Source organism: Physcomitrium patens, chromosome 9 (assembly GCF_059467195.1).
Source record: "Physcomitrium patens ecotype Gransden chromosome 9, ASM5946719v1, whole genome shotgun sequence".
In the NCBI taxonomy this organism is placed as follows: Eukaryota; Viridiplantae; Streptophyta; class Bryopsida; order Funariales; family Funariaceae; genus Physcomitrium; species Physcomitrium patens.
Genome location: NC_143418.1, coordinates 15,041,674 through 15,068,595, shown reverse-complemented (window position 1 = coordinate 15,068,595; position 26,922 = coordinate 15,041,674). Strand labels below are relative to the sequence as shown.

Genomic DNA, 26,922 nt, shown 5'->3' with positions numbered 1-26,922 from the left:
AATTTTGCCTAAGTTACTTTTACGAACAGTAACTACCAACATGGACAATCACTATCATATTATAGAAAAGAAGTGGGTTTTGAGTAGGTCATTTAGAAACAAAAATGCATCAAACTAAATGAAAATTAATAACTGTAAAGATTTAAAATACTGTAATGTTTTGGACATCATCTTATCATTTAGGTGTATTTTTGTAATTAATGTGGTTATATTTATGTTTAAAAATTTCTTAAATTTTTACATTAATTTCCTCTTGATGTACTAAAACCTAATTTTTTCAGGAAGATTCTTTTGACATTCAAAAAGCTTTATTTATTACAAAATCATATTAAACTGTGAAAAAATATCTACAATGTAATCTACAAATTTAACCACTGGTCAACAAAACTCCTGAATATACCTCCTCTATCCCAAAAACCCACATACAACATCCAAATAACATTTTAAACTCAAAAAAATGGAACCGAATGTCTCTTTTATTCTATTTCTTGCACTTTCTCTATCTCTCTAAATTTTCTTCCTTCATGTATCTCTATCTATACACGTGTATATGTACTGCTCTATATATTACTTTACTTATTTTTAGTTTATGATGATTATTTCAAAATATTAAAACACTACTTAAATATTTATTAGTATGTAACTAGTGAAAATTGTAGCATTGTTTTTAAAAAAGTGAAACCAATTTTAAAAACGGTTTTAAGAAGAGTTTATTATTTTGTTGCATCGATGTGGTCAAACTGATTAGTCAGATTCGTATTGATGATTGTCGATTGACAGTTTTCATCATCACTTTTTCCATATTATTCAAATTCTTTTGAATACTATTTAATTTTAATCTTCAATCTTGCTTAAACATTTTCCTGCTCAATTGATTATAAAGGATAATAATTGGTTAAGTCAACAATGCATTGTTAATTCAAACTACTAAGATATTGACAAGTATTATAATTTCCTATTATTTTTCAATACAAGGTTTCATAAAATATTTTTAAAAAATATAATGTTGAACAATAAATACAACAATTAATTGTGAACATGACATTATGTTAGAAATGTTAGTTCCATGTCATTCTGTATATCATATTTACAAAAACACGAGTTTGCTCAGCACTCCGAAATAGCAGAAAAGGAAATTACATTTGATGAAAAGAATTCTAACTTTAGTACTTCAATCGAATCAAAAAAGTACAAATGGTTTGCAATTGTAAAGTTCTGTAAAGCTCGTGTGTGTTTTATTAAATAGAAAGAAAGTCTTTGATCGAAATAAAAAGGGAGGTCTCGTGCATTGATTCTTTTTTGCAAAAGTACAAACGTACATTTCAGCATTTTGTTTTTAACTTTATTTGATTTCACCTTTAGAAAAACATCGTGAAACTTTTTCTTACTTATTTAAAAAATTGATGTTTAATAATCTTAAACAAAAAATAAAATTGTATTCTTAAAAAAATAATAGAATATATTTTATCCTTTACATTAGTATATGAATTGTGACTTGAAGATAAGTCTGATCAGTTTTGCAGGCAATCGGAACTGTGATTTTAAGAAAATACATACTATTGAATTTCAATAAAGTTAAAATCCTTGCATTGATTTGTTTGAAGATGGTTTTGGAAAACTGGTTGTGGTATTATGATCTTTATATGATTGCTAATGACCATAAAAGAATCTGTAAATGATTATCAAATTAAATCTATTCAAACTGCAAAGCTGAAAACTATGTTTGACTCTCATTTCAATTCAAGTCGAAGAGTTTCAGAGATGCAGTAGCTTCAAATGAGTGAAGATTTGTTGTTACTGTACAAGGATTCATTTTCAAGGTTGAATTTATTATATGCTTTTTAAGGTTACATTCATTTTCTTACCACTGATTTTGAATAAGAATTCAAACTAATATGTGCACAAGAAGTTCCAAAGGTTTGTAGGGACTGGGTAAATGGGTCAGGAACATGCTGAGGACCATATATTCTTCAGGAATAGAATACTGATTCTCGGGAGCTTGAATTCTTCCCACAAATTTAAATTATACCTTTGGGGCAGTGGAAATAAACTATTCAATAGAATTGAATTTCTTATCTAGGAATCATTGACACAGGTTTTCAAGTGTTTGGGCGAACTGGTGTTAGTTTGCAAGGTTTGTCACTGTGCAAATTTAACTTGTGGTAAAGAAAAAATTGGAATCAAGAGTGTTTTGAAGCTTGGCGCTTACCCTTTTGCTGCATACTGATTAGAATCTCGTTCCATTCTCTGTGAGAGCTTGATGAATCGTCTTCGTCGCCATTATCATCGTCAGAGTTAATCACTATGGTGGGTCTCAGGGTGCTCACACTCCTTGCACAATCACCAGCACCTCCTACCATCACCTCCCAATTCGTTCCCCTGCCTCTTGAAAAAGGTAATCCAATTTCTTCATTCTGCTGGTCACTATTCCACCTCCAGCTTGTTGGCTTTTGGGAAAAGTCTTTATTGTTGCATTCTGTAGTAGTAAGATCACGGAACTCACTGAAAATGTTTACTCCTGCAAGTTGACAAGTGATGATAATCTGGGATTTGGAAGTAAAAATTGAACCTGAAAAATGTAAAGCTTCGAGATGAACAATGGATTTGTTGGGCAGCTTATGCAACAATGCTGGCTAGCAGCAATACAGTCATGAGGCATCTATGTAATCCATTTCATACCTACTGCTTCACGCTCACAAATCTTGAATCTTTGTCCAGTTCGATTATATCTGCAATCAGAGTTTGGATTCTCATTGTTTGTATGACCAGCGCCGACATCGCTGAAGTTTCCTTGTATGTACCCACAACTTTCACCAGTAGCTTGCTCCTGAGCACTAATATGTGCCAACCCAGGGTTTGATCCACCAATGTAAGCTGTACCAACGCAGCGCTCCATCCCTGCAACATCGACAATTCAGATGTTGTTGGGTACCATTCGAGGTGAAGAGTAGCTGACAAGCAGATCATAATCATCACAAAATAGTGAGGACAAAGGGTCCATACTATGAAATTATTTTATTTCGCTCATGCTGGCACAGAAATTACCTGGGGTGTTACCCCTGGGCGAAGCATGCCAAGGTATTTGGCACACATTCTGTAGGCTGCTGTGGGCGACCTGGGTGCACACTGGAGCCACCATTCGTGAGGCTCCCCATGAATTTTGAGGTTCTTCATAGAAACTTGCACGTGCAGTAGGGAACAGCACTTGGAAATTTTCTGGCTTATCCTTGTAATTATCCAAGCTCCCCTCCCGTCCAGAACTCTTGAAGTCAGAGTTATTGAAAGAAGCACCAGTTTCAACTAACGAGCAGGGGGCCGATAATGTAGAGCTTGTTGAAGAAGCATTAGATTGAGTACACAGAGGCCTTCCATCAACTAGTTCAGTTGCTTTTTTCTCCATGATAGAGATGTTCGGTAGTGATCCACTGGGTAACCCTGAGATCACTGGAGGCCGTTGGCTGCCTTCACGAACGACAGTAGCCATGGAAAATATACTCCCTTCAGAACGCCCGAACGAGCTTTGCAATGGACCAGATACTGAATGTTCAGAGCTTGGTTTGAGAGCTAAACTCTTTCGGCAAAACGTAGATCTCATCTTTAATGTATACGGTGATGGATTCGAAGGCAGTTTAGGCTCTTCACAGTGATCCTCGCCACCAAAAGAAGGTGGAGTAGAGTGACCGTTTTCTTTGGTGAATGAGAGCTGCAGTTTGCGTCTGGCAAGCTCTTGGAATTCTAGTGACGGCGCACTTGGATTAAATTCCTGATCCAAACGTCTCACAATACTGGAAGCAGAAGTGGGGGATACGATGTTTGAAGTTGGATGTGCAGGGTAAAGTGGCAGATCTAAAGACGACATGCTTGGTTCCCAGCCATCCACTGAAGCTGCACAAATTTTTTTTTGGTTATGTTCCGACGGAGTCAACAATTGAGTTGAGACGCTTGGTGCATCAACGGAGCGAGGAGTTTCACTCGACCATGAAAACCGAGCCGCACTGGAGCTCGGATTCATCTCAGCCATTGTCCTAGATACAAGCCTAGTTGAGAGGGATGGTGCTTCCGGCTGCAATTCGCTTAACCCAAAAGAATTACACAGCTCTACGATATCAGTAGAAATTGATGAAGCTGGAGGAGGTGATCCCGCGGAAATGTGTGAAGAAACACCTGAATGCGCATCAGAAACACATGGGGGAGATTTGACCTCCATCACCTGTTGGAAAGAAGTTCCCTCTGATTCTCCATACAATCTAGAGGTTTGTGGTGTCTCTTCAAGGCAAGATCTTCCGGCCTGGGTTGCATAATGCTCAGACTCCCTCAAGTTGGTGTTAGATTCCGAAAATTCGGATGTGGTGGCTTGCTGAGTTTGAACAGTGCCACTCTCCGGCTCCCCCATGTAAGAGTTCTCCATGGCCGTTATTGGGGAACTACTTGTTATCTTGTGTAGCTTGAATTCATCATCCAGTTGGCTTTCTGTAGAATCAGTAGAGGAGGCCGAGGATTTCCGATGGGAGGAAATTTCAGATGTCAAGTCTAGAGCAAGTTCAGATGCATCGCTTTCATGTATTTCGGACGACAAGATGTGGTCTCCAGATAGTGGTGCATCCTGGACAAGAACAAGAGATTGTACTGAACACTGTCAGTCCAAACCTGTGCAAATGAACATGGCACAAAGACCAAATTATCTGTCTGAAGATGAATCTTCGTACGTTTCATAAATTCATGAAAAAGTATCACATCAAGAATCTACTAACACATATTTCACCCAGTGTTTCATTCACTACAAAAAATCTACAGCCTAAAATTTTGATGGAGAATTAAGCAGTAAACTGAATATCTTGCCTCTTCTTCTTGTGAATGTCGAGACCCCAATTGCTTGTCCCACCCTGCTTCTTCGACAGAACGTTGCACTACTATCTCATCCCTGCTGGTTGGTTCATTATCCATCTCAGGAGACGGAAATCGCATGTATGCAGCATCAGTCTCTAGTCCCCAAGGAATAGTGTCTTGAAGCTTATTCACTTGAACTCCAGCCCAATGACTTCGTATGTCAGTTGCATTGACTGACATGCCTTTAGCTGTCGATCTCGCAGACGACTCATCTGCCGCGTTTATTTGGGGTGGTCGTGTTTGACTCTCAAGAAGTTCACCCTCACTGGTGGTTGCAGAGTTCCAGAGTTGGGTCTTGCATGAATAGTCACTGAAGGCAGTGTGTTCACCGCTTTCACTTTTCACAGAGCCAACACAAAATAATACATCACAGAGTTGCTTGAATGCAGCGGTGGCTGATAGAGCAAAGCTCTCACATGCTTCAATCTGCAATTGTAAGCTTCTATGTGCATTGCCCATGGTCTTTGTATTCAAGGATAGGACACTCTGAGGACTTGCAATTTGTAGAGGCTTGCACTCAGCGCGTAGTGATGCCATGGCAGCCTCGGCAGCCATGCACGCTCGCACGGCACGTGCCGCAAGTTCTTGCTGCATGCTGGACGGTAGCGACATAACCTTCGTCATCCCCTCTTCCATAGAACCAGAGCTCACCACATCAAATCAAGCTGTGAGCATAAATTAAAATACAAGCGCAGGAAGTGCTTCATTCAGGTGAACGACGGAGATCATAAGCTTCTCGATCTGCTTTCTGCATACAAGCCGGAATGCATGTTACTTGTCTTGTTTAACGGCGGAGATTGTTTATTTCAGGGCTTGATAAGGCCTTCACAAAAAAGAGCACCAACCATGCGACTCTTGCACCAAAGCTTACTGGTGACAATTATCTCCACCTGTCTTTGAATCTGAGCCATGGCATTTGGAGAAATGCAGTTGCACGGAACGCACTTCATTCACGACGCTAAAATGATGAACTTCTACTCGCACATTCAATACTGTGCCTCGTCCATGATTTGTTAGGCATAAATCCACTTTACAACTATCTGAGACCTAGTTTGTCAGACGATGATATGATTTCATAATTGGATAATTTCACTGCTGTCGTCATAAACTTAATTCTCTCTATCTGTTATTTGGTGTGAAATTGTCCTTCTGAAGTGAGAGGCACTTCGAACGAAGCTGTTGTTGGGTAAATCTGAAAGTTATTCATCACAGCAATGTGCTGTAGTCCTGTCAACTGCACATTCTTCAACACGAGCAGAGGAGAAGGTACCGTCATGTGTTGTTGATCGCAGTATTCAAATATCGCTTTGCCACGGCTTGTTTGTCAAGAGTGTTGTTTTGACACATTGCGGCCCTTCGCTACTTCCTTACAAATTTCTTCAGGTGTAATTGCCACCGATGATGTTTCATTTCCCCCTTCAACTTACATATGTGCTGGGATAAAAATTGAAGACGACAGCGGCTGATGTCCTGACAAGCTTGTGCTCACGGTCACCGCAGAGTCTCTTCCACCTTACAATCGATATAGTAAATGTCATTTACTGCAGAAAAAAAATTGATTCATCAACTAAGATAAAAAAAAGCTCGGTAGACCTCAACTTGCATATGAGTATTAGAGACACCACATAAACTACGAATCTGTGCCCACTCAGCGACTGCTAAATGTTCTCTGTCTACTTCCTTGATATTACTTAGGTCCACCCAATCCGCCGTGCGATCAATCCCTCCGACAACATATTCAAACCTTTCCAGATAGGTTTAAACTCTTCTCAATTTCGACCGCCTCTTATTACCCCCGTTACAATCAGACAATCAAAATCGCCTCACAATCTCAGCACAGGGCGTCACTACGACATTCCTGACCGTGCACAAATGACAAACTCAGTCTTTCCAGACCACTTTCAAATAAACCAAACACCTCCAATGCCAGAAAACATAGTTTTACAAAATTTTGCATACAAATCGAAGAAGTCACGCAACTTGTCATGCACAACGACATCGCAAACTCTTGCGCTCCCGCGCTACTGAAAACGGCCCAACTCAGACCGGTCAAGAAGGTAACCGAAAACTGCGTCTTCTCAGAATGAGAATTTAGACGGGTGTCAGCCGGTGGGTCCCGTCCTGTAACCACTTCTCTGTCACGCAGAAAAGCCCAGTAGTGATTACGACATTCGTTGCCGAGTTTTCAGTTCCTTACGCCGAAGCACAGATTCTTCGGCGTTACAGAAGCTGGTTTGGAAGTTAGGTCATCCACTGGGGCAGATTGAGACCTTACGACGTGTGGAATCGATCAATTACGATTTTTTGTGAGGCTACTGTGATTGGGATTTTGTATAGGGATCAAGGTTTCTATCTTGGGTACGATTGTTGTTACTCTTGCGATTGCACGACAGAGATGAGGATTTCTTGAATTGGACTAAGAAGAGGTTGCGAATTGCACACCATGGGGGTAGATCTGGTGCGCGAGTGTCAGCGATGCCTTGCCCAGGTGAGTTAAGACTTATGGCAGTATCTCGATCACGTTTTTAGTGCAACAATCAAACCCTAGTGTTTGATGGTAAGAGTGCTTGAAAATTGACTGGGTTACGACGGTCTGCTCGTGACCTCTATACTAGAGAAAGGGAGTAGAGGATTTTAGGCTGTTCCTTGATAAGTTTTGGGTTTTGGAATTCCATCAGGTGGCGGACGAAGTCGAGGGCGGGCTACTGTATGTTGATGAAGGAGCAGGGGAGTCTCTGCATTACATGGGAGGGCTACCCTTTGTGTTGCAGCTGGGTATCAGAGCGATTTGCAGCTTGGAGAATGCTTCCCCCCTTGACGCTGTATGGGAAACGTCTCCTTTCGACATTTCCTAGTCTTCTGTGACATATCAATGATTCTAGTAGGAAATTTCATAATTTGGGTTGCATGGTTAGATGCAGATTCTTTTAATCAAATTCTTCGAGTTGCGATGCTTTGCATGTACTGCTGGTCTCGAAAATTTTACTTGCAATTCTCTAATTCTTCTATATTTCACGATTCTAAACCAGAGGTCAACCTACTTTTGGGTCAACTTGTGGAAATTTTCACGAGCAATAATTTTGCTGTAACCGATACCTACACTTCGAAGTTCAGACCCGAAGCTGTCTTTTCTGCAAATGAAAGGGATTCTTTTGTTTAGTTTGTTTTATTTGTTTCACTCCCATCGTAGCGATATCTATATTTGGAAAGATTGAAAATTGGATTTTCAGCTTGCAGTGAAGCTCGTCAAGGATTCAGTCCCCTTAGGGCTACTAATGCGATGAGCGTGATTGCAGGCAGTTGCATGGCAAGGGGGGCGGTTACTGAAAGTGGTGGTTCTTACTGCACGATTACTCAGCGATGCACACCGGTATGTTTTGCGGTGCCTGCGGTGTCACCCCAATGTCAAAAAGTGCACCATCTTCACCTCTGTTTCACAGGTATCCTTCACGTAGTTTTTTCCAAATTACATCTCTTTCATTTCTCATTTTGCATTGATGCATGATTTTGTATGATATGCACTAGCATTTCTTAATTATTTTAACCTCTATGAATTTAATAGCAAGGATGTTGTGCACAGGAAGGGCATTCGGCATGTCTCGAGACTCCATTGGGGCATAACGCCTACCAAGAATACAGGAGTTTATTGCAACAAGATCTACAATCTTCTGGGAAAAGAGTATCATTAGATGGGAGCTTCGGTTGGTCAGAAAGCAGAGAGATATCGGATGATTTTGAGATCATTATTAGGCATGTACCCTTGTTAATGTGCGCCTTGGCCCCAAATTTATTCGTGCTACCTTCAGGTGGGGCAGAAGCCGAGTCCCCTCTTTCTGATCTCAAGAGTGGTCCATCATTGGGTCCAGGGTTGCCACCCATTGATACGGGCGTGATGTTTGACGTTGATGACAGAGTACCGTCGGGGGCATCCCTCCTTGGCCACTTTCTACACCAACTTACTTCTCAGGTTCAGATCTGCTTTCTCCAGCCTATATGTATTGATTTTGTTTTGATTTTGTTTTGATTTTTGTTTATTTTGTGAGAAATTCTGATTGTAATCAGTGTTTAACATTGTTATTGGATTGCGCAGCTGGATGTAAAAGTGGACGTATTCTCTTTGGGTCCACTCGCTCATCTGGTTGGGAACCTAGTGACAGACTTGTCATCATCAATCGTGTTAGATCACGGTTCGCAACGAAAGTCGGCGGGCCTTTTATTGGTAGATCGGTCACTGGATCTTATCACTCCCACATGTCACAACGATAATTTTATGGATCGTGTTGTATATTCACTTCTTCGCAGGTGCTCATTCTTGGCTGCTCTTCTTCAATGGTTTTGGTTTATGTGTCGGTACTTATTATTTAGTATGGTTGAATTCAAGTATGACCACACGTCTTGTGATTGGACTGAGTTATTAGTGTGCTGTCTTCACATAGGCCTACAGTACTTCCCTCTTCACGCCCTCAAATGACTGGCAACGAGTCTCAACCTTTGGCTCGGAAACCCATGGACTTTCGTGTTCCAACAGTGAGCAGACGAGGTGATGCAAGTAAAATTGCAGAGTTTCCACTTTTGCCACTTATGACTGGGTGGGATCGCAAGGCACAGAAAGACCCTTCACATGGACATGATGACAGTTCTGGTGCTGCGGAGTAAGTTTCTGGACACCTTTTGATCTTCAGTATGACACTGGGGATTTGGGCACTATTTAGCTTATTTGCTTTAGCACATGATATACAATAGCGCTTTAACAGGACGAATCATTAAATACCTATACTACTTACAAACGTTTGTGCATACCAATACTGGCACTTCTGTACTTATCCGACCTGATTAACTGAGGGCTTTGGCGGATTTGGTTTACGTATTTCAAATCTAGTAATTTTGGGTATAATGCTTGATTGACAGAGATGACATAGGGCAGATGATGGGTGGATCACTTGCAATTTCATGGGATCGTCTCGGGTTGTTCAGTCTAGAAAACATGTTGGACAAATCCACTAAAGACGCTACCCTCATGATAAGGAAGTGGTTTCACGAAGCTCTGAGACAAGAGAAGCAGCCGGTGCCTGTAAGGGCTCGTTTAGGTGCTATGACCCCTGGAGAACTTGCTTCGCTGCAGGCAGCGTTGTCAGCTAAGCCAGATATGACAATCCGCCATGTGGATCTTCTACAGGTGAACTTTTCTACTTGCTCTGATAGAATCTCTCCTAGATTCATGTTGGCTTGTTTATATACTTTATTGATACAATTGTTCATTCCCATACTTTCCAGGTCAGTTGGTCAGATTTTTGTCACTTTCGTTGGTTGAGTGTCAGTGTGTGCTATGTGCAATCTTCACAAACTTTAGCATTAAGTGAATTCAGGAAATGAGATTGCGTTTAATCCTGAGAAAAATGCAATATGCATGGGCCATCCTAATCATTGTCTATTCAGGTGGCTAGGGCAATGGAGGAAGTTCTGAGTGGGGATAAGCGGTCGAAATGGGAAGCCGTCAGCAGTGCAGAGAAAATTTTAAGACTGAGTGTTAATGATGGAAGTCAAAGCATTGCTCTTCAACTTAGTGATATGGTGCAACAGATTTCTCATGATGGTATGCTAGATCTAAGCGATGTGCTTACTTTAGCCATTGTTGGGTATGCTCTTGCTGGCGAGGCGAGTCCCAAGGGGCTCTCAAGTGGTCCGTTTGCATGGCAAGAAGAGGCAGTTCTGACAGAATCCCTTGTAGATGCTGTAATGAAAGGCCGCTCTGATCTTGGGTTTTCCGAGCGTCTGAAAAGGGCACTCGATGCTCACTGGAAAAAATCTGAGGGCAATTTCACACAAGGTGGAGTTGAAGAGAAAAATGCTGAAAAGTTGACTACCAATGACGACGATGGCTGGGGGGAGTGGGAGGGTTTAGAAGAAGATATTGACGATGGAGATTATGGAGAGACTCAATTGAAGTTGGAGATAAGGGACCGCCTACAAGAAGTTATGTCTGTTCTACACTGTGTATCACGAGCTCGGGCACGACTTCCTGTTGCTTTACGCTCTACTGAGGAGCAAGTTTTCCCTACGGGACTATTACAGCAGGTGTTTTCATTGATATTCGCAAAAGCTGATGTTCCGGGACTGCACCATCACTCATCAAGTGTTGGTAATTTTTTTAAGAGTGGCCTTGGGAGATTTGGCCTTGGTCAGGTTGGTCACCATTCACCCTCTATATAATGAACCGCTATAGCTGATTACGATTCAATGGGCAGTTTGTCATTCTATTTCATTTTTGTAGATTATGTCCTGAGAGACTCGTAACAAGCTGAATTGTATCCCGTCGTAAGAAGAGACTTGGTATTGTCTCCATTTTATGGCCAGTCTAGGATTGATTGTCGACGGGGTAAATCAATCTATTGACTAAAGCAAGTCTTTGATATCGCGTTGATTTACTTATGACTCATCTTACTTCTGTTTTCAGAGATTACAACAGCCAAAGCTGGGAGATTACAGGACAATCATTGTGTTTGTTGTTGGTGGAATCAGCGGTTCCGAGGTAAGTCTCTGTTCATCTCTAACACTAAGTCATAGGTAGATCATGTCTTCGTTTTCATTGTAGTCTGTCATGAATACGATATGTTTCATCATCTTTGCCTTCTCTTTATGTTTTTTTAATTCCGATTAATGATCATGCACAGATTCGTGAGATTAAGGAAGCTCAAATGGGACACCCAGGGTCAGAGAGTGTAGAGGTTTTGATGGGGGGTACAACATTTTTAACTCCATCAGATATGCGGGATCTTCTTCTGGGTTCACATTCACGATCATAAGCAAATTTATTTCTTTGCATCCCTTTCTTTTGGTTCTCAATGTGCTCTGGGTCACAACAGTTCTCAATGTGGCAGCCCTTGATGTAGAACGTTTGGTTTGCACTGCTTCTGAATGCCGTGAAAATTTATGCTATTGTGCATATGCTGTTTCTGTTTGAAGCTCACTTGTAAATGGAGGTCCGAGTTATCAGGGAGTGAGAAGGAGAAGATTAACGTACTTGGGATGGAACAGGCTCTTAATTGTACTCATGGCGTCCCTTGTCTAGCCAACTTCGTCATTTCTGGACAATTCAGACGCAAATTCTGCGAAAGCAATCGCCGTCACCATCATTATTACCTATATCATCACGATGCTCAAAACGTTTTTGCACCTGGAAACTTGAATTCGATTTTTCTATCCTCCGTCCACTGTAGATTATATGCTAGCCTAATTGACCTGTGCGGGAAGCTTCATTTATAGCATTGAAGACCTTCATTCACAGTGCCCAACTCTATTAACACGCATCTCCTGCCACCAAACGCATTAAAACCTCGATCCTCTCCAGGGAAACTACGATCTCACTCGAGCATGCTACTAACTCTGAAGCTCGATGCAACAGGATTGAAATTAACAATCTCTCTGTCCAGACTGATGCGAATCCCAACTGCTGTGTCATTGTCAAAATCAAATCAATCACTCGCATCATTCACCACGTAAGCACTAGCATTTGGCCTTCAAACTCCCATTGAAATCCACCCTTGCCGAGCATTATCTGTTCCTAACTGCGGAGCTTCCATGCGTGTCCTTCCATGATTAACCAAGATAAGAACTCCTCCCTCCTATTCTCTTGAAAAGTTCTAAAGAACTTTATTATAATCTAGCCTCTCTAGTTCATATTGCAGTAGCAAGCTGGACCAATTTTTACTCAAACAGTTTGCCTAACGGATTTTGCATATTTTATGTTTTGTAAATCCAAAGCATTGCACTTGGTGACGAATAACCAGATCTGCTTATTATTTTTCACATTTCGTGATCCCATTCCCAGGCCACATTTTCAGAAATGAAAAGGACCGTATGATCTGACCTGAGGTAATTTTACATGAAGAAAAGCAACGAAGCTCCTTCGATTTTTATTCAGCATAGTTTGTGAGCTCGCCTGGCAAATTAACCATGATTAGGGCTGGTGCTGATCTGCTTACTTATTTGTTTTTCATAATCTTCCAGCTCTCGGAGGGACGACCAGCAATAATTTTCAGCCGAATGTTCTGACTATTTACCGTTGTAGACTATGAATCCTTCAGAATCCTTCATTGCTGCTGTCCAGTATTCATGTCGTGAAAGAGTGCTTGATAAATTTCCAGCTGGTGCTTGAAGAAATAGATTCATGGTCGGGTGAGAATACTCTTCTATCTATTCTGTGGTAACACTGCTTCCTCTTGATACACTTGTTACTTGATCCTGAGTACCAAAATTTGTAGGATGACACAAACCAACCCATCTTCATTTCAAAGAACCCTTCACGCCCTAGAACTTGATAGGATCAGATGGAGGACAGATGAATTGGCTGCTGAAGGAAAAACTGCTCCCTCAGATGTTCTGCTATTCAAAAGAAAACCTTTCTAATCTTCATAATCTTTAGTTATTCTACTCGAAGAAGAAGAATATTGATGGAGGCACACAAAGCTTGGTGATGGTGCTGAATCTCATTTTACCACGCTCAAGGCGATTTCCCACTAAGTGAAGACCGAATCTTGTCCCTGCAGCGCGTTCTTGCCTAAATGCTTCATCTTCTTCATCTTCGCTTTTATTTTTGCTTTAGTAACCAATGTGGCTATTGTGTTGAAAAAGTTTCCAAAAGCCATGGCGATCAATAACAACCCGCACACAACCATCTCCATGCATAAACAAAAGAGAAAATCAGAACATAAGCGGTGCCAGGAGAACAGCCTACGTCTTTCGTAATTCTCAGAACGGTACATCTAGATCCTACACAATTTATCAGCCATAGCAAAAAATGCGTTTTTCTTGATGTAAGACTAAAATAAAGTGTTGCACCAGGATAGAATTGTTTCACAAAATCACAAGATATAAAAATAAAACAATAAGAATCAAAAACACAAAAAAAAGGAAAAAAAAGAGCATGCCTGCCACTCGCAATTATCTTCAACAATGGCTGTCTGCAAGAGAAGGGCTCCAATGTAACATTGAAACGCCTGCAGTGAAGAGAAAACCCACAATTGCGGCAGATCGTTAGGCTTAATAAATGCGAAACACCTGCAGTTAGTATGTCTCCTGTAATCTGATTTTTGAAAATGGGTTCCAAAATGCAATGCCTTCCGGAAAAAACGAAAAGCAGAAGATGCACAGAAGTGGACCTGCAGAGTGAAGAGAACAGGATACAGGATCCAGAGCTGGCCCTTCACACCTGATGTCTCTCCCCAGACTACATCCATCCTCCCAGCCTGCTCACGCGCAACAATAACTTGGCATGGCTATTAAAGGAGAAACCCGGTCATGCAGTTCTACTTGAGAAGAGTTGAGTCGATCTATCCCATCACTTGCGGATTTGTAACACTTCCCAGAGGTGCCATTCTAAAAGGTCAACTTAGGTTCGACACTTGTTGGATTTTCTGCCATACAAAAATTATCATATCATTGGTGTGACCGAGGACTAAACCCACGAATATTGGGTCAAGTTGGTGTAGGAAACTTCGAACAGGTGCAAAGCGTCACCTGTACGTAAGTGGATGTATAATTCGGATGTTGTCACTGCCTACCGACACTTTGAAGCGGGTTGAAAAGCGTCGACGTGAACTAATTGAAACGTCGCCGGCGGATAGAAATGGGCTCATATTCTCTAGGAGCAATCACATACCAATCTGTCTCAGTTGTGGCATACCTTGCCGAGGGCAATCCTTGTGTAGAGCCGTTTACGCTGATAACAATTCTGGAGTAGCATCGCCACACCTTGCATCACTGCCCATTGAAGGAACAACTCCACTCCATGCTGAATACACTCGGACCACTAATTTGTCAGGTTCCACAACTTGTTTTAAAATGAGAAAAACACACGAACACATATAATAAGACTCGGTAAAGCATTCTGACTCCCTTTGTATTAGAGTATTACTACCACTTGATTAGATCAGCTAAAGAAAGATGGACGACGTTGCTAAAGGTACCTGCTTGCGAGAGCAATCACGATGGCTTTGTATGCCCCACGTAAGACCCACCAGCGCCATCGCCATTGCTAAGTAATGGTGATAGACCCACCTGCCATGTCGAACAATGGCATCCATCAAACTGGTTTACGTGAATAGTTACTGAGTTGATAGGCAATGCACAGAATTATCAGTGAACGAAACTATTGCTAACGATGAACCCTAGCGGACGGACGATACCATAAGGGAATACGAAAGCTTAACACGATGTGTAAAAGAACGCAAGGACTGCTAGAACAAGTTCTCCATGAACATCGAGGAATGAGTCAAGAAACAACACCACGCACCACGGTCTTATATCGCTACCATTAACTCTCAGAATGTTCTCTCTCATTGCTAAACTGGTGTAGAAAAACAATAGCCATGCCTGCAACGTCAAAATCATGCAAGCATCAGATGAACTGTAACTTGAGGTGTGACCATGAGTAAAAAACCATTACACGCGAATATACAGATTGAGTTTCTGCCACAAAACTGTGTGAATAGCAAAGCTCAATGTGCAATTCATTACAAAGGGTACAGACCTTGCTCGTCAACTCATGACTCGACCACTTCGAACATCAACTTACCTGGTAAAGCTGAACTGGCAAGGCTTGAAAACATTCGTTCGAGAACTTCTTAAGAGCTAACAAAACGATTGGAAACGCGAGAAAAATGATTGTTGTATTATCCTGGGCAACACGAAAGCATTTTAGTCCCCTTGACATGAAACTACGTGCACAAATCCCATATCTTTCATACATGAAGCAAATACTACTAAAGAATGAGTCACAGTTCTCCGAGGAATGACATGCAACAGAGCATGGAATCTATAACAGTGAGAAGCAAGGGCAACCAACACTAGAGCGTCTCAACACCCCATTCATTCAATCTTAAAAATTAACATTTCTTTCATACTTATGAGCTCCTCACACTTGTGCTAATCAGCTAAAACATGAATTTTTATGGCAACTCAAAAAAAAAATTGTTTAAACTGTTTCATTTAGAAAATGCGGGAAAGGAGGAATGTAACCCTTTCAAGACTCGGTAAGCCAACAAACCCTGTAAGCATTGTACTCCTCTTTCACTTTGTATCGACCATCCTTGCGTGCTGCTCGAACATTGGCTGGACCCAGTAATAATCTGAGGAAAAAACCTGCAAAATTGGAATGTCTCGGAACCAAACAACGTATCGAATGCCAGGAAAGATTTCACCGTTTCACTTTTTGTGCAACTGGCAACTGAAACACCATATGCTTCGTTCTCATCGCCTGAGACATTGTCACAGTCTGGAAATTTTCACAGTTTTCAAATGCTTCTTGCCAAGAGTGCGTGAGATAGATAGTCTTCCCATCGGCTCTAGCTGGAAGAAATGATGCTACATCTCCGTCGTATACCATGGTTCGTACCTTCGACAACTCGTCCACCAACTGCAGAGCCACAACATAGACACATAACCGTGATCAAGCCACTCCAATGGCAGTTGGTCAATACTCTTCTAGAGACTCAACCTGGGCCAACTTCTAACAGGTTGAATTTGGTCCAGCTTGCAAAAACACATCATCCTTGGAGACTCTTGTAGCAATGACCATAGGAATACAACTTTATGGTTTAGGATTTGCAGATATAGACTCTATGGAATTATGTCGTGCATGCGTTCAAGGTAAAATGATTACTCTACCTTCAATTTGGAAAATCCCATAAGAATTACCACCAATTCTTGAAAGATTGCATGGTGATATTTGTGGTCCTATTAATCCAATATAGGGACCATGTTGTTATTTTTTGGTCCTTGTTGATGCATAAGGTAAACAATCACATGTTTCATTATTATCAACTCAAAACATGGTGTTTGCCAATCTTATATCTATGCTTATTTGTTTTTGAACACATTTTCCTGATTATCCTATAAAAACATTGTGTATGCATAATACAAAAGAATTTGCATCAAAGTCTTTTGAAGACTATTGTACTGCAACAAGAATTGAGTTGACATATTGTATTCCATATGAACATGTTCAAAATGGACTTTCAAAGTCATTTATAAAGCATATACAACTCATTACTCAGCCACTCTTCTTTCATGCAAATTTACTTGCATCTATGTGGGATCATGCAGTTTTATATGCTGCAGTATTAATACACCTCCGTCCTTCTTCTCTTAAAATTATTTCACCACATGAGCTTATTTCGAGTCGTGTTCTAAATGTATCTCACTTACGAGTATTTGGTTGCCGTGCTTGAATTCCAGTACCAAAACCTCAACGGCGTACCATTTGAGCTCATTGATAAGAAGGCATATATGTTGGTTTTGATTCACCAAGCATTATTCGTATTGTTGATCCATCAATTGGCACATTATTACGTGCATGTTTGCAAAATTACTGTTTTGAAGAAAATGTATTTCCATCGCTTCAAGGAGGAGTATCCAATCAACAAAGAAATAAAATATTCATATTTGAAGTACTAGAAACATTTACAATGAATCTTGTTCCTATGACATCTTTGGTTGAAACTGAAGTTGCTAAGATTTTGCATCTAAAATAGATTGGAGATGAAATACTTGATGGCTTTAATGATGCATCTAGAATTACCAGAGTTCCTATTAATGAGGCTCAAAATGCACCTGCTTAGATTGTAGTGCCATTGACTACAATACCTCAAGTTATAATAACAACTAAAAGAACTCGTGGACCAGATAAACAACCACGTAAGAAAAAAGCTATAATATTAACTAATTTTGGTATTATTTTTTAAGAAATTTCCACTCATCTTGTGGGACTACCAATTCATGATGATATATCGATGCATAATGTACATTCAATTCTTGTGAAAAATAATCTTGGAATTGGAAGGAATAAAAACAAGTTGAGTAAAGAATTATCTATTTTGTATTGTGCTACAGATGATATTTGGGACAGACCATCTATTACGGTAGATAAATCATTTGTATGTATGATTATAGAAGCCCTTTTTTGCAAAGAAGACGATCCTAAATCTCAAACCATCGAGGAGGTGATGCATCCCTCTAATTGGTCAAAATTAAAAACTACTATTTAGGAGGAGTATGCTTCTTTGTGTAAGAGGAAAGTCTTTGGTCTAATTATAGACACTCTTACATCTCGCCTTATGGAATATAAGATGGTATTAATATGCAAGTGAGATGCTCAAGGTCAAATAACCCACTATAAAGCTCGTCTTGTTGTTCAAGGATTTATTCAACGATTAGACATTGATTATAAATCCACATATTCTCTAGTCATGGATTCAATTACATTTGGATATATTATTGGAATGACAGTTCATGCCACCCTTGAGGTACATCTGATGGATGTAATAATTGCATATCTATATGGTTCTCTTAATGCAAATATTTATATGAAAGTTCCACTTGGCTTAGAAACAGGAACTCCAAATAGAGCCGCTCCAAGACAATATTGTGGTATTAAATTATATAAGGCCTTGTATGGTTTAAAACAATCCGGACGCATGTGGTATCAACATCTTTGAGATAATTTAATTACAAATAAGTTTGTAAGTGATCTACTAATCCCTTATTTGTATATCAAACAAGATAAAACTAGTTTTGTGATCATCACTGTATATGTTGATGATCTTAACCTAATGGGCACTATATCTGCATATGTTACAGCTATTAACGTACTTATATGTGAATTTGAGATGAAAATGCTAGAAAAAACATCTTTCTGCATTGATTTTCAGATTATGCATCTAATAGATGATAGCATTTTTCTCTACTAACTAACGTATATTAGACGAATCTTATAAAGATTTAATGTGATTGATGCTTATTCATTGTCCACACCAATGATTGGACGTGGTCGTGATCGTCATGATTCATACCATCCATGCGAGGAGGAGGAAATATTAGAAGATCAATATCCATACCTTGTAGCGGTTGGAGCTTTTTTATATTTAGTTACATCTACAAGACTAGATATTGCATTTGTGGTTAGTGTTCTTGCAAGACATAGTGTACGTCCAACACTACGACATTGGAATGGCATCAAATATTTATTACATTATTTAAAAGGTACTGAAGACTTGAGATTATACTACCCACAATCTGTAGATCCAAAATTGGTTGGATATTATGATGCAGGATATAAATTTGATATTGCAACAACTAAATCTCAAATAGGATATGTATTTTTAAGACATGAAGCTGCAATATCATGGAAATTAGTGAAACAAACAATAACTGGAACTTCATCCAACCATGCAGAAATTATTGCCTTATATAAAGCATCTCGAGAATGTATTTGGTTGCGATCAATTGTTAAATTCATTCAAACAATCTATGGATTTTCATATGATGATTCTCTAACTATCTTGCATGAAGATAATAGTGCTTGTATTGCACAGATGCAAGTTGGTTTCATTAAAGGCAATATAACAAAGCATATTGATTCAAAGCATTTTAGTTATACCCATGACTTGATTATTGATCAAGCACTTATAATTAAGAAAATTGAATCTACAAATAACCTTGCTAATCTCTTCACCAAAGCTCTTCCATTGTGCAACCATTATCGACTTATTTATGGCATTGGTATGCGATGCCTTGCTTTTCTTGAATAAGAAAGTTAATAAGCTCTTTAAATGATTAAAGAAAATGATGTTATACTCTTTTCCCTTCATCTATGGTTTTGTCCTTAAATACAATAAGGTTTTCTTAAATAAAGTTTTAATGAGGCAACAATTGTTGATCTTGCAAGATCACAAAAAAGTGTAGATCATAATTCTATGCAAATTTCATATTATGTAAATATTATAATGAGCGAGGAGGAGTGTTGAGAGCATTAAATATAACCAATGCTCTCCATAATATTTATTGTAGACTACAATAAATACAATAGCTACAATATTTAGAATCTAGTGGAGAAGAACTGTTTATCCTCTCCCCTCTCTCTTCTTGTATATGAGACACAATCAGATCAATAGATTTTTAAGTGTGAAACTCTCTCTCCTTAAAAACCCTCTTGTGTGTATTACTTACTAGTACTCTTGTGTCTTTCTAAAGATTCTCAACAGTTAGAATAGCATTACACAAATCAGTGGAAATGTTCCGGATATTGGGAGAAGGCTCGGCTGTGATGAAGCAGTTTTAAGTCAGCGGATGTATCAAAGTCACACCGCAGGCCCTAAAGAGACCTTAATGCTAAACTTGCTGCTGCCACTTGCTCCAAAGCTTAACCTTTCAGACCGTCCATGTATACACACCAATGACATTATCCTGGCGCTTACCTACGCTTTGCTTCAAGAAATCAGCTTCTATGCATTTAGTGTGGCGTCTGGACTCTGTAAAATCTGTCCCGCACACTGCATCATTAATTGTAGACCACTGTAAAAACAAACCTCACACTTCATGTTGAGAGTACAACTCACGATTCTTGCCACCGATCCGTGAAGAGCGCTTAGAAGCGCTGGATTCACAGTAATAGACGGACTGTCTAGTCCTCGCGGCCGATGTGTCCTTCGAGCCAGCCCACTTCCAGCTATGCTAACCAAAATGATTTTAGAATGAGTATCTTAATGTGTAACCCAAAAATAACCTTCTTCTGTTTCAGAATTGCTCATATTCTGGTGAATTGAACATGTCCTTTCCGACGAAACGCTCCAGTAACGAGTGCAACTGTTTTTGATCAAGAGGCTGCCATAGACAATTTGTTTTTTTTGATCAGCCTGTTCTTCAATAAAATCGGTTATCGCATCGAATGATCACTTAGATGCTAACGGTGCAAAAGTTCATTCAAACACATAGCTATTAACTGATGGGGATTCAATATCGAAGTCCGAGGAAAAAAGACAAGGATAATGAACATACTTTGGTAAGATAGTCGTCCATTCCTGAGTTAATGCATTCTGTATGAGTTCCTTTCAAAACATCTGCTGTTACGGCAACAATGGGGAGACGATGATGTCGACACCACGATATATTCTTGGTTCGGCAAATGAAGCAATTCTCAACCTCCCAATTGCGTATTCGACGTGTTGCTTCCCAGCCATCCATCTATCGAAACCAATCGCCATGTCAGATGATAAGGGTGTAGGAAAGAAAATATCAGCTTTCGTGACATTCTCAATTCAAGTGTTATGTGGGTAATAAGTAACAGAGGGCACCTTCAGGTTGATAGATTTTACCTCAGGCATTTGAATGTCCATCACTATAAGATCCAACTTCTCATCTTCTTTTCGGTTTTTGACTGCATCAACAGCTTCAGCTCCACCGTTCACGCTTGAAACAATTGCACCATACTTTTTCAGCATTGAGGTTGCTACTCTTCGATTCACCATGTTGTCATCCACCTGGAATACAGGGCACATTAGTTCGGACGTTGACAGTTGTAGTAACAATTAATGTTAGCCTATGAATGCGGAGTTGCAGTTGCCTATAGGTGTGAAATTAATTAACAAGTTTCATTGATCAGGAAATACTTACCACAAGGATCCTCTTGTCGCTCAGCAATTTGGAGTCGTCGACCTTAACAGCCCTCTTCGTGGCTGGAGTGGGAGTTAAATTCATTGCCTCTAGCAACACACAAGCCAGTGAGGAGTGTCGGAGAGGCTTCTTCACCATGTAGGAGACTCCAGCATCCCTTAATTCTTTCTCGATCAAAGGAGGCAGAGCCAGTGAAAGACCCAGTACAGGCAAGGCCTTAAAACTTGGCATGTTGCGCACTGTACTCGTTAAATCTGCAATGGATGCCAGAGATAACCCCTCAAGGTCCACAAGAATAGCTTGCAGTGAAGTTCCTTTGATCCTTCAAAAAAACGAAAAAAATAAAATAAACAACAACAACAATATTGTAAATTAAGATCATTCACGCACCAAAAAGACAAAAATCAAAAAAGATTTGAGCATTATTTACCTGAGTAGCTCCAAAGTGGACTCCATGTCTTCGACAAGATCAACATATATGTCTAAACACTGAAGGTAGTTGGCTGTTACTTCCTGCACCATAGAATCGTATGTAAGTTGTCTCCAATATCATGCAATAGTAAATAATCGTAGGTAAGCAGTCACAGTGCCAGAAGATTCCCCTGAGGTTATAATCCGACATTGATTCAGACGATAGTATGAGAATAACATGCCTGTCGAACGAGGTTGTTGTCTACAAGAACAACATGCATTCCGCTGAGTCTCTTGTCTCCAGCTGGAAACTTTGAGCAACATGGCTTGCCCTCTAGAGCGTCGTGAAATTTTACAGGAAGAAAAAACTCAAATACACTTCCTACCCCAACATTGCTTGTCACCGTGATTTCGCCATTCATTAGTTTTACCAATTTCTGCAAGACATGGTGCCAATGCCCATCAGTCAGCAGTAACTAATGTTATATGACGTGGAGAAATAGCAAAACTGAAAAAGGACTATTATTCTGGGACCTTGAGAAAACTACGGACTACCTCTCTAGTGCACGGCCTCTCCGTTGTAATGAAGGTAACAAGACTTGCACCATGTTTTTAAAATAAAAAAGTTAAGATCTTTTAAATTTTTATCGATTACTTTTAAATTTATGTTTTTATGGTAAATAAATTAACGAACTCAATGTAGGAAATTAGAATCACCTCACATATAGACAAGCCAATGCCAGTGCCCCCATGCTCCCTTGAGGTGCTGCTATTGGCTTGAGAAAAAGGTTGAAACAAACGCTTCTCCAAGTGTTGCGGGATGCCAATACCTGGACATTGGTATCAATGTAAATTAGAGAAATGCATAGGAATAACAGCATGTCCATTGCTCAAAAAAAAAGGGGGGGGGGGGAGCCAAGAGATAAAAAATTCACTTTCACTCGAACGGAAAGAGATGACACCTGTATCTTCCACGGAGGCAATTATGGTAAAATGACTTGGAGGCTTGCAGTTCAGGGCCGATGTCTTCAAGTTCCATTTCCTCCATGACTCAACTGCTTCCCTACTGTTAAACTCAGTTCCAGGTTGAATACTCAACCTTGGGGCAGTACTGCCTCCTCTCAGTCTCAGTCCTTCAAGTTCAACTTCTGAAAGGGTCTCCGTGATAAGCCCCTGCGAAGAATGTGTGTCTGGAGAGTTCTGGTCAACGTTTATAGCAGTGAAGTCTGAGCTGCTACCTTGGTTCGGATCCATTACACGAACACAAACGAGAATGCTGCCCTCCTTTGTGAACTGGTAAAAAGTGCAAGTTAAAAATCAGAGGTAATCATCAATAAACAGAAACGGAGAGAATATGAAAGCCACTTACCTTTCATTTAATGAGACTCTCTCAAACAGCAACGATAGCTTTTTCAAAACAAGTTATATCTAGTAAGCTCTCTAAATGACCACGAGAAAACCCTAAGATCACGAAACTTTCGTTTAAGATGCATATTAGTAGAAATGCAGGGTTATGCCTTTGGTGATTAGATTATAAAAACATTACACCGTTGAAAGAAAATTGTACCTTCAAGGCGTTGCCAATAAGGTTACCAAGAATCTGACGAAATCTTCCGGGGTCTCCAATTACACAAGTGGGCACTGTATTATGGACGAGCATAGACATCTCAAGCTTCTTCTGCTGTACTGTCTCGTCAAAGAGATGAAACACGCAATCTACCTCTTTGCGGATATTGAAAGGGACAGCCTCGAGCTCCATTCTACCTGCCTCAATCTTGGACAAGTCCAAGACATCATTGATGAGAGCACTGCCATCACATCAAGAAATCACAAGTCATCAAAGAGAACTCTGACAAAATCAGCTTTCGCGCAGATAGCTTCGGAGAGGGCGACCAAAGCTTTCGATCGATCAGAAACGCAGGTGAGACTCCATGACAATCTCTAGTAGCCGAGAAACCGAAACGAAAAATGTAAGACGAATCAAAACCTCCGAGGGAATTAAGTGAGTAACTGCAATTGTATCCATAGAAAAAATGAAAAACAATGCAAGAAAAGTTGCAAGGGATACGAACTTACATAAGAGCATTCCCACTCGCTTGTGCAATCTTTACATATTCAAGCTGCTGGTCAGTCAAATCGGTTCCCATTAGTAAATTTGTCATTCCTGCATAAATTCAGAACATAATACACGGAGTTAGAATAATCAATTGAAGTCATTTCGATGTTGCCTTAAAAACAGCGATTGAGATAGAATCTGTAAATGTTCATTTTGGTTACTGTTGCATAAAACCAGACGACCATTCGACAACATAGTGTCGAGCAAAGCGTCACAGGATGATACTCCATCAGAATCCTATCCTGGAAAAAGCTGCAGAAGATTACCACAAAAATAGACCGAAAACTTTTTCAAGGTATAAGCATCCCAACATCCGTTTAAATGTTAGTGGAGCATGTTCTAGAAGAGATCTGCACAATTAACCTAGTTATCGCATTGACCGGAAAGAAGCCCTTAGAATTGTAATATATGTATACTTGAATATATCGGGAGACTGTAAGACAACGCGTTGGACAGATATCAGAGCAAGAAAAGCCGGGATAGAACATACCAATCACTCCATTCATGGGAGTCCTGCAATACAAGGTCACAGGGAACACCGCTAAGAGGAATATAAAGCTCTCATGGAACACCTCAAAGATATGTTTGTTTTAGTGCTAACTCAAAAAAATCAAAAATTGCGAAGATGGTTGTAAAGTTCTTCACTACATTGAGCGGCAGCAGAGCACAAACCTGATTTCATGAGAGACTGTTGCCAGAAAATTCGACTTCGCCTTATCGGCAGCTTCAGCAGCCACCTTGGCTACCTTAAGATCTTCGTCCATCTTTTCCATAACAGCAACATCCTTTTCAATGGCTTGCATCCGCTTCAGCACCAGACACACAATGATGAAGCAGAAAATGACCACCAAAGACATGAGGAGGGGCCATGCAATGATAGCCCGTAGAGCCAACAGCGTCAAGTTTTGCTTGGGAAAACATCGCACTGAGAAGCTTTGTGTCCCATAATCCCACAATGCAACAGCCTTGGAAACTTCATGCGCTCGACGGGCTGGATCAAACAGAACAACTGTACAATCCGAAGCTGAAGCAGAGCAATTGTAATACGAGTATAAACCTGACATGGGATTCACGACAAAGACAGCGACGACGTCCATGTCGACATCGTCTGTGAACCTGAAAAATGGGAGGACACATCATGAAGATAGTGCAGGTGGATGAAGTCTAGACAGAAACAATAAAAATAAAATAAAAAATAAGAAGTAGAATTTTCGATAGAAATGAGGAAATCCTAGTATAGGAGTTCACAGCTTACTGAAAAAGAACCCTATGGAAAAGCTCAGTGACGTTCATCACTGTTCCCACATAGCCCTTGCACGCCTGTCTTCGTTCAGCGACGCTCGAGAAGTTGGTTAAATCTCGACCTCGGCCATAATAGGCAAGATATGCTCCCATCTGCCACGAATTTTTGGCTCTTGGAGTCACAGGGGAAAGCGTGAAAAGGCCTGTGTCCCGTGCGGCATCTATAGCGCTTCGGTAACGAGGATACGCTCCACTATCTACGAATAAGTAATGTTCATCTTCTGTCTCGAACACGATCGGCGAGTACTCCGTGTCATTGTCGGGGCGACGTATCACTGTGTTTTGTGGGGTAACGTACAGGATGCTGCTGTTCCACTTCCTTTCGAATGCAGCTCGTTCGCTTGCGATTACCCGTTCGACGTAGAGCAGCCTCGTCACATAGGGCCGCAGGAAGAGGGTTCTCCGTGCGTAAGTCATCCATATTTCATTGTTGAGATTTGGCAAGCTTGCTGTCAGCCCTACAATGGCAAAGGAGGCGTTCAAGTTGTTCTCCACCTCTGACTTCAGAACCTGTTACAATTGCCACAATTTAAATTAGCAACTTTAATGTGCATTGCGAAATTTTAATGGTTACATTTAAAACCCGGCACTTTGTTGGTTCCTTGAAAACTGATAAATATTTCAAACATTTTTCCCATTCTCACATCGAAAGAATTTTTTGGACGATGGGGAAGAGGTGGGAACAGAAATTGCAGGCGGTGTAAAGGACCAGCCAGGATTCTTTTCAAATTGTTCGGTGCACCAGTTCGGTAATTGGAAAGCCCACCTCCTTACGGTTCACACACTTAAGTCGAAACTCTTGCTCCATGGATCGCAAGGCATCTTTCCAAAGCAGCGCACCGACACCGCAGGCGAGCATCCAGCCCAGCGCTATGAACAGTACTCGCGCTGTCCAATGTCGGAAGCAGGAATTCGGCTTCCTATACAAAACCCATCGCAAGGAAGATACATCAGCACCCTCCATTCCTCCTGGTCCTCGTGCTTCAGGTCCACTTGAACTGAAGCCAAACCTCTCTCTCCCAGTCGCATGCTTGCAACGAAGTCATCGTTCTCAACCGACAATCCCACGAACCCAACACCTCCCTCGAATTATCCCTGCGTCCATCCAGAGCTACAAACCAAACGTCTCACTGCACCTGCACCCTAACTTTCTCATGCAGAAGCTTCGACTCCTGCATCCTCTCTCTCAAGCTTCCAACTTGCCTCACCTAGCCCCGCCTTCCATGGAGATCTCGTCCAGACCAGGAAGATCCATGGAACCCAACAAAAGCTCAAATACCTTCCTAAAATTCTTTCAAAAAGACTGAAAATGGCTGACGATCAATCATAACGAAATTTCCATTTAACGACTCGACTTATGGTGAGTGTCCCGAATTTGCTCCACGTACACACTGAAACTGGGCCCACAAAGATGAAAAAGCACACGTAAAATACCGTCAATCTGACGACATCTGTAGCACCTCTGAGCTAGGAAGCAACTTGCATTCAATTCCATTCCAATGTAATTACTACTATTTTACACCACATACCTGGGTACCAATTGGCGGGCCGAAATCTCCTCCTCCGCAGCACCAGTCATGACGCAAACAATTTTTGGAGACTGGCGTCGCATAAGTCTCATCATGTGCGCTTTGTGGATCACTCATCCTCACCGCATCTTCAGAATCTTCGGGTCAGAACACTGTCTCTACAAATCGGCATGTACTTCGCATGAGGCAATGCCGGCGATTCAAAAGTGAGAGCGCAGCTCAATGGCAGTC

The 26,922-nt window shown here is 40.7% G+C and overlaps 4 protein-coding genes across 4 annotated transcripts; 1 reads left to right on the top strand and 3 right to left on the bottom strand.

Annotated features, from left to right (window-relative positions):
* Positions 1-286: 286 nt before the first annotated feature.
* On the bottom strand, positions 287-6,998 carry LOC112286933 (uncharacterized). The gene is made up of 7 exons (XM_024529360.3): positions 6,868-6,998; positions 6,158-6,428; positions 4,840-5,635; positions 3,046-4,603; positions 2,680-2,898; positions 2,210-2,518; positions 287-863 (listed from the first exon to the last, which is right to left on the bottom strand). Exons 3-7 carry the CDS (start codon positions 5,521-5,523, stop codon positions 835-837), a joined length of 2,799 nt encoding a protein of 932 aa, XP_024385128.1. The 5' UTR covers positions 5,524-5,635; positions 6,158-6,428; positions 6,868-6,998; the 3' UTR covers positions 287-834.
* An 86-nt stretch (positions 6,999-7,084) lies between these two features.
* On the top strand, positions 7,085-11,709 carry LOC112286934 (sec1 family domain-containing protein MIP3). The gene is made up of 10 exons (XM_024529361.3): positions 7,085-7,375; positions 7,566-7,709; positions 8,184-8,327; positions 8,468-8,854; positions 8,978-9,189; positions 9,324-9,539; positions 9,796-10,063; positions 10,324-11,070; positions 11,342-11,416; positions 11,559-11,709. Exons 1-10 carry the CDS (start codon positions 7,331-7,333, stop codon positions 11,688-11,690), a joined length of 2,370 nt encoding a protein of 789 aa, XP_024385129.1. The 5' UTR covers positions 7,085-7,330; the 3' UTR covers positions 11,691-11,709.
* Positions 11,710-12,277: 568 nt separating this feature from the next.
* LOC112286935 (uncharacterized) lies at positions 12,278-16,081 on the bottom strand (the record flags this gene model as incomplete). The annotated part of the gene is made up of 8 exons (XM_024529362.3): positions 12,278-13,562; positions 13,815-13,883; positions 14,046-14,132; positions 14,570-14,677; positions 14,853-14,943; positions 15,179-15,258; positions 15,461-15,562; positions 15,932-16,081. Coding segments are annotated over 8 exons (846 nt in total), but the record flags the coding sequence as incomplete, so codon positions are not given.
* Positions 16,082-19,668: 3,587 nt separating this feature from the next.
* On the bottom strand, positions 19,669-26,422 carry LOC112286676 (histidine kinase 3). The gene is made up of 14 exons (XM_073536319.2): positions 25,929-26,422; positions 25,116-25,672; positions 24,533-24,976; positions 24,351-24,373; positions 23,821-23,908; positions 23,312-23,552; positions 22,707-23,037; positions 22,462-22,574; positions 21,983-22,181; positions 21,764-21,842; positions 21,334-21,655; positions 21,036-21,200; positions 20,719-20,904; positions 19,669-20,544 (listed from the first exon to the last, which is right to left on the bottom strand). The coding sequence occupies exons 1-14, from the start codon at positions 26,124-26,126 to the stop codon at positions 20,458-20,460; spliced, it is 3,033 nt and encodes a 1,010-aa protein (XP_073392420.1). The 5' UTR covers positions 26,127-26,422; the 3' UTR covers positions 19,669-20,457.
* Between the last annotated feature and the right edge of the window lie 500 nt (positions 26,423-26,922).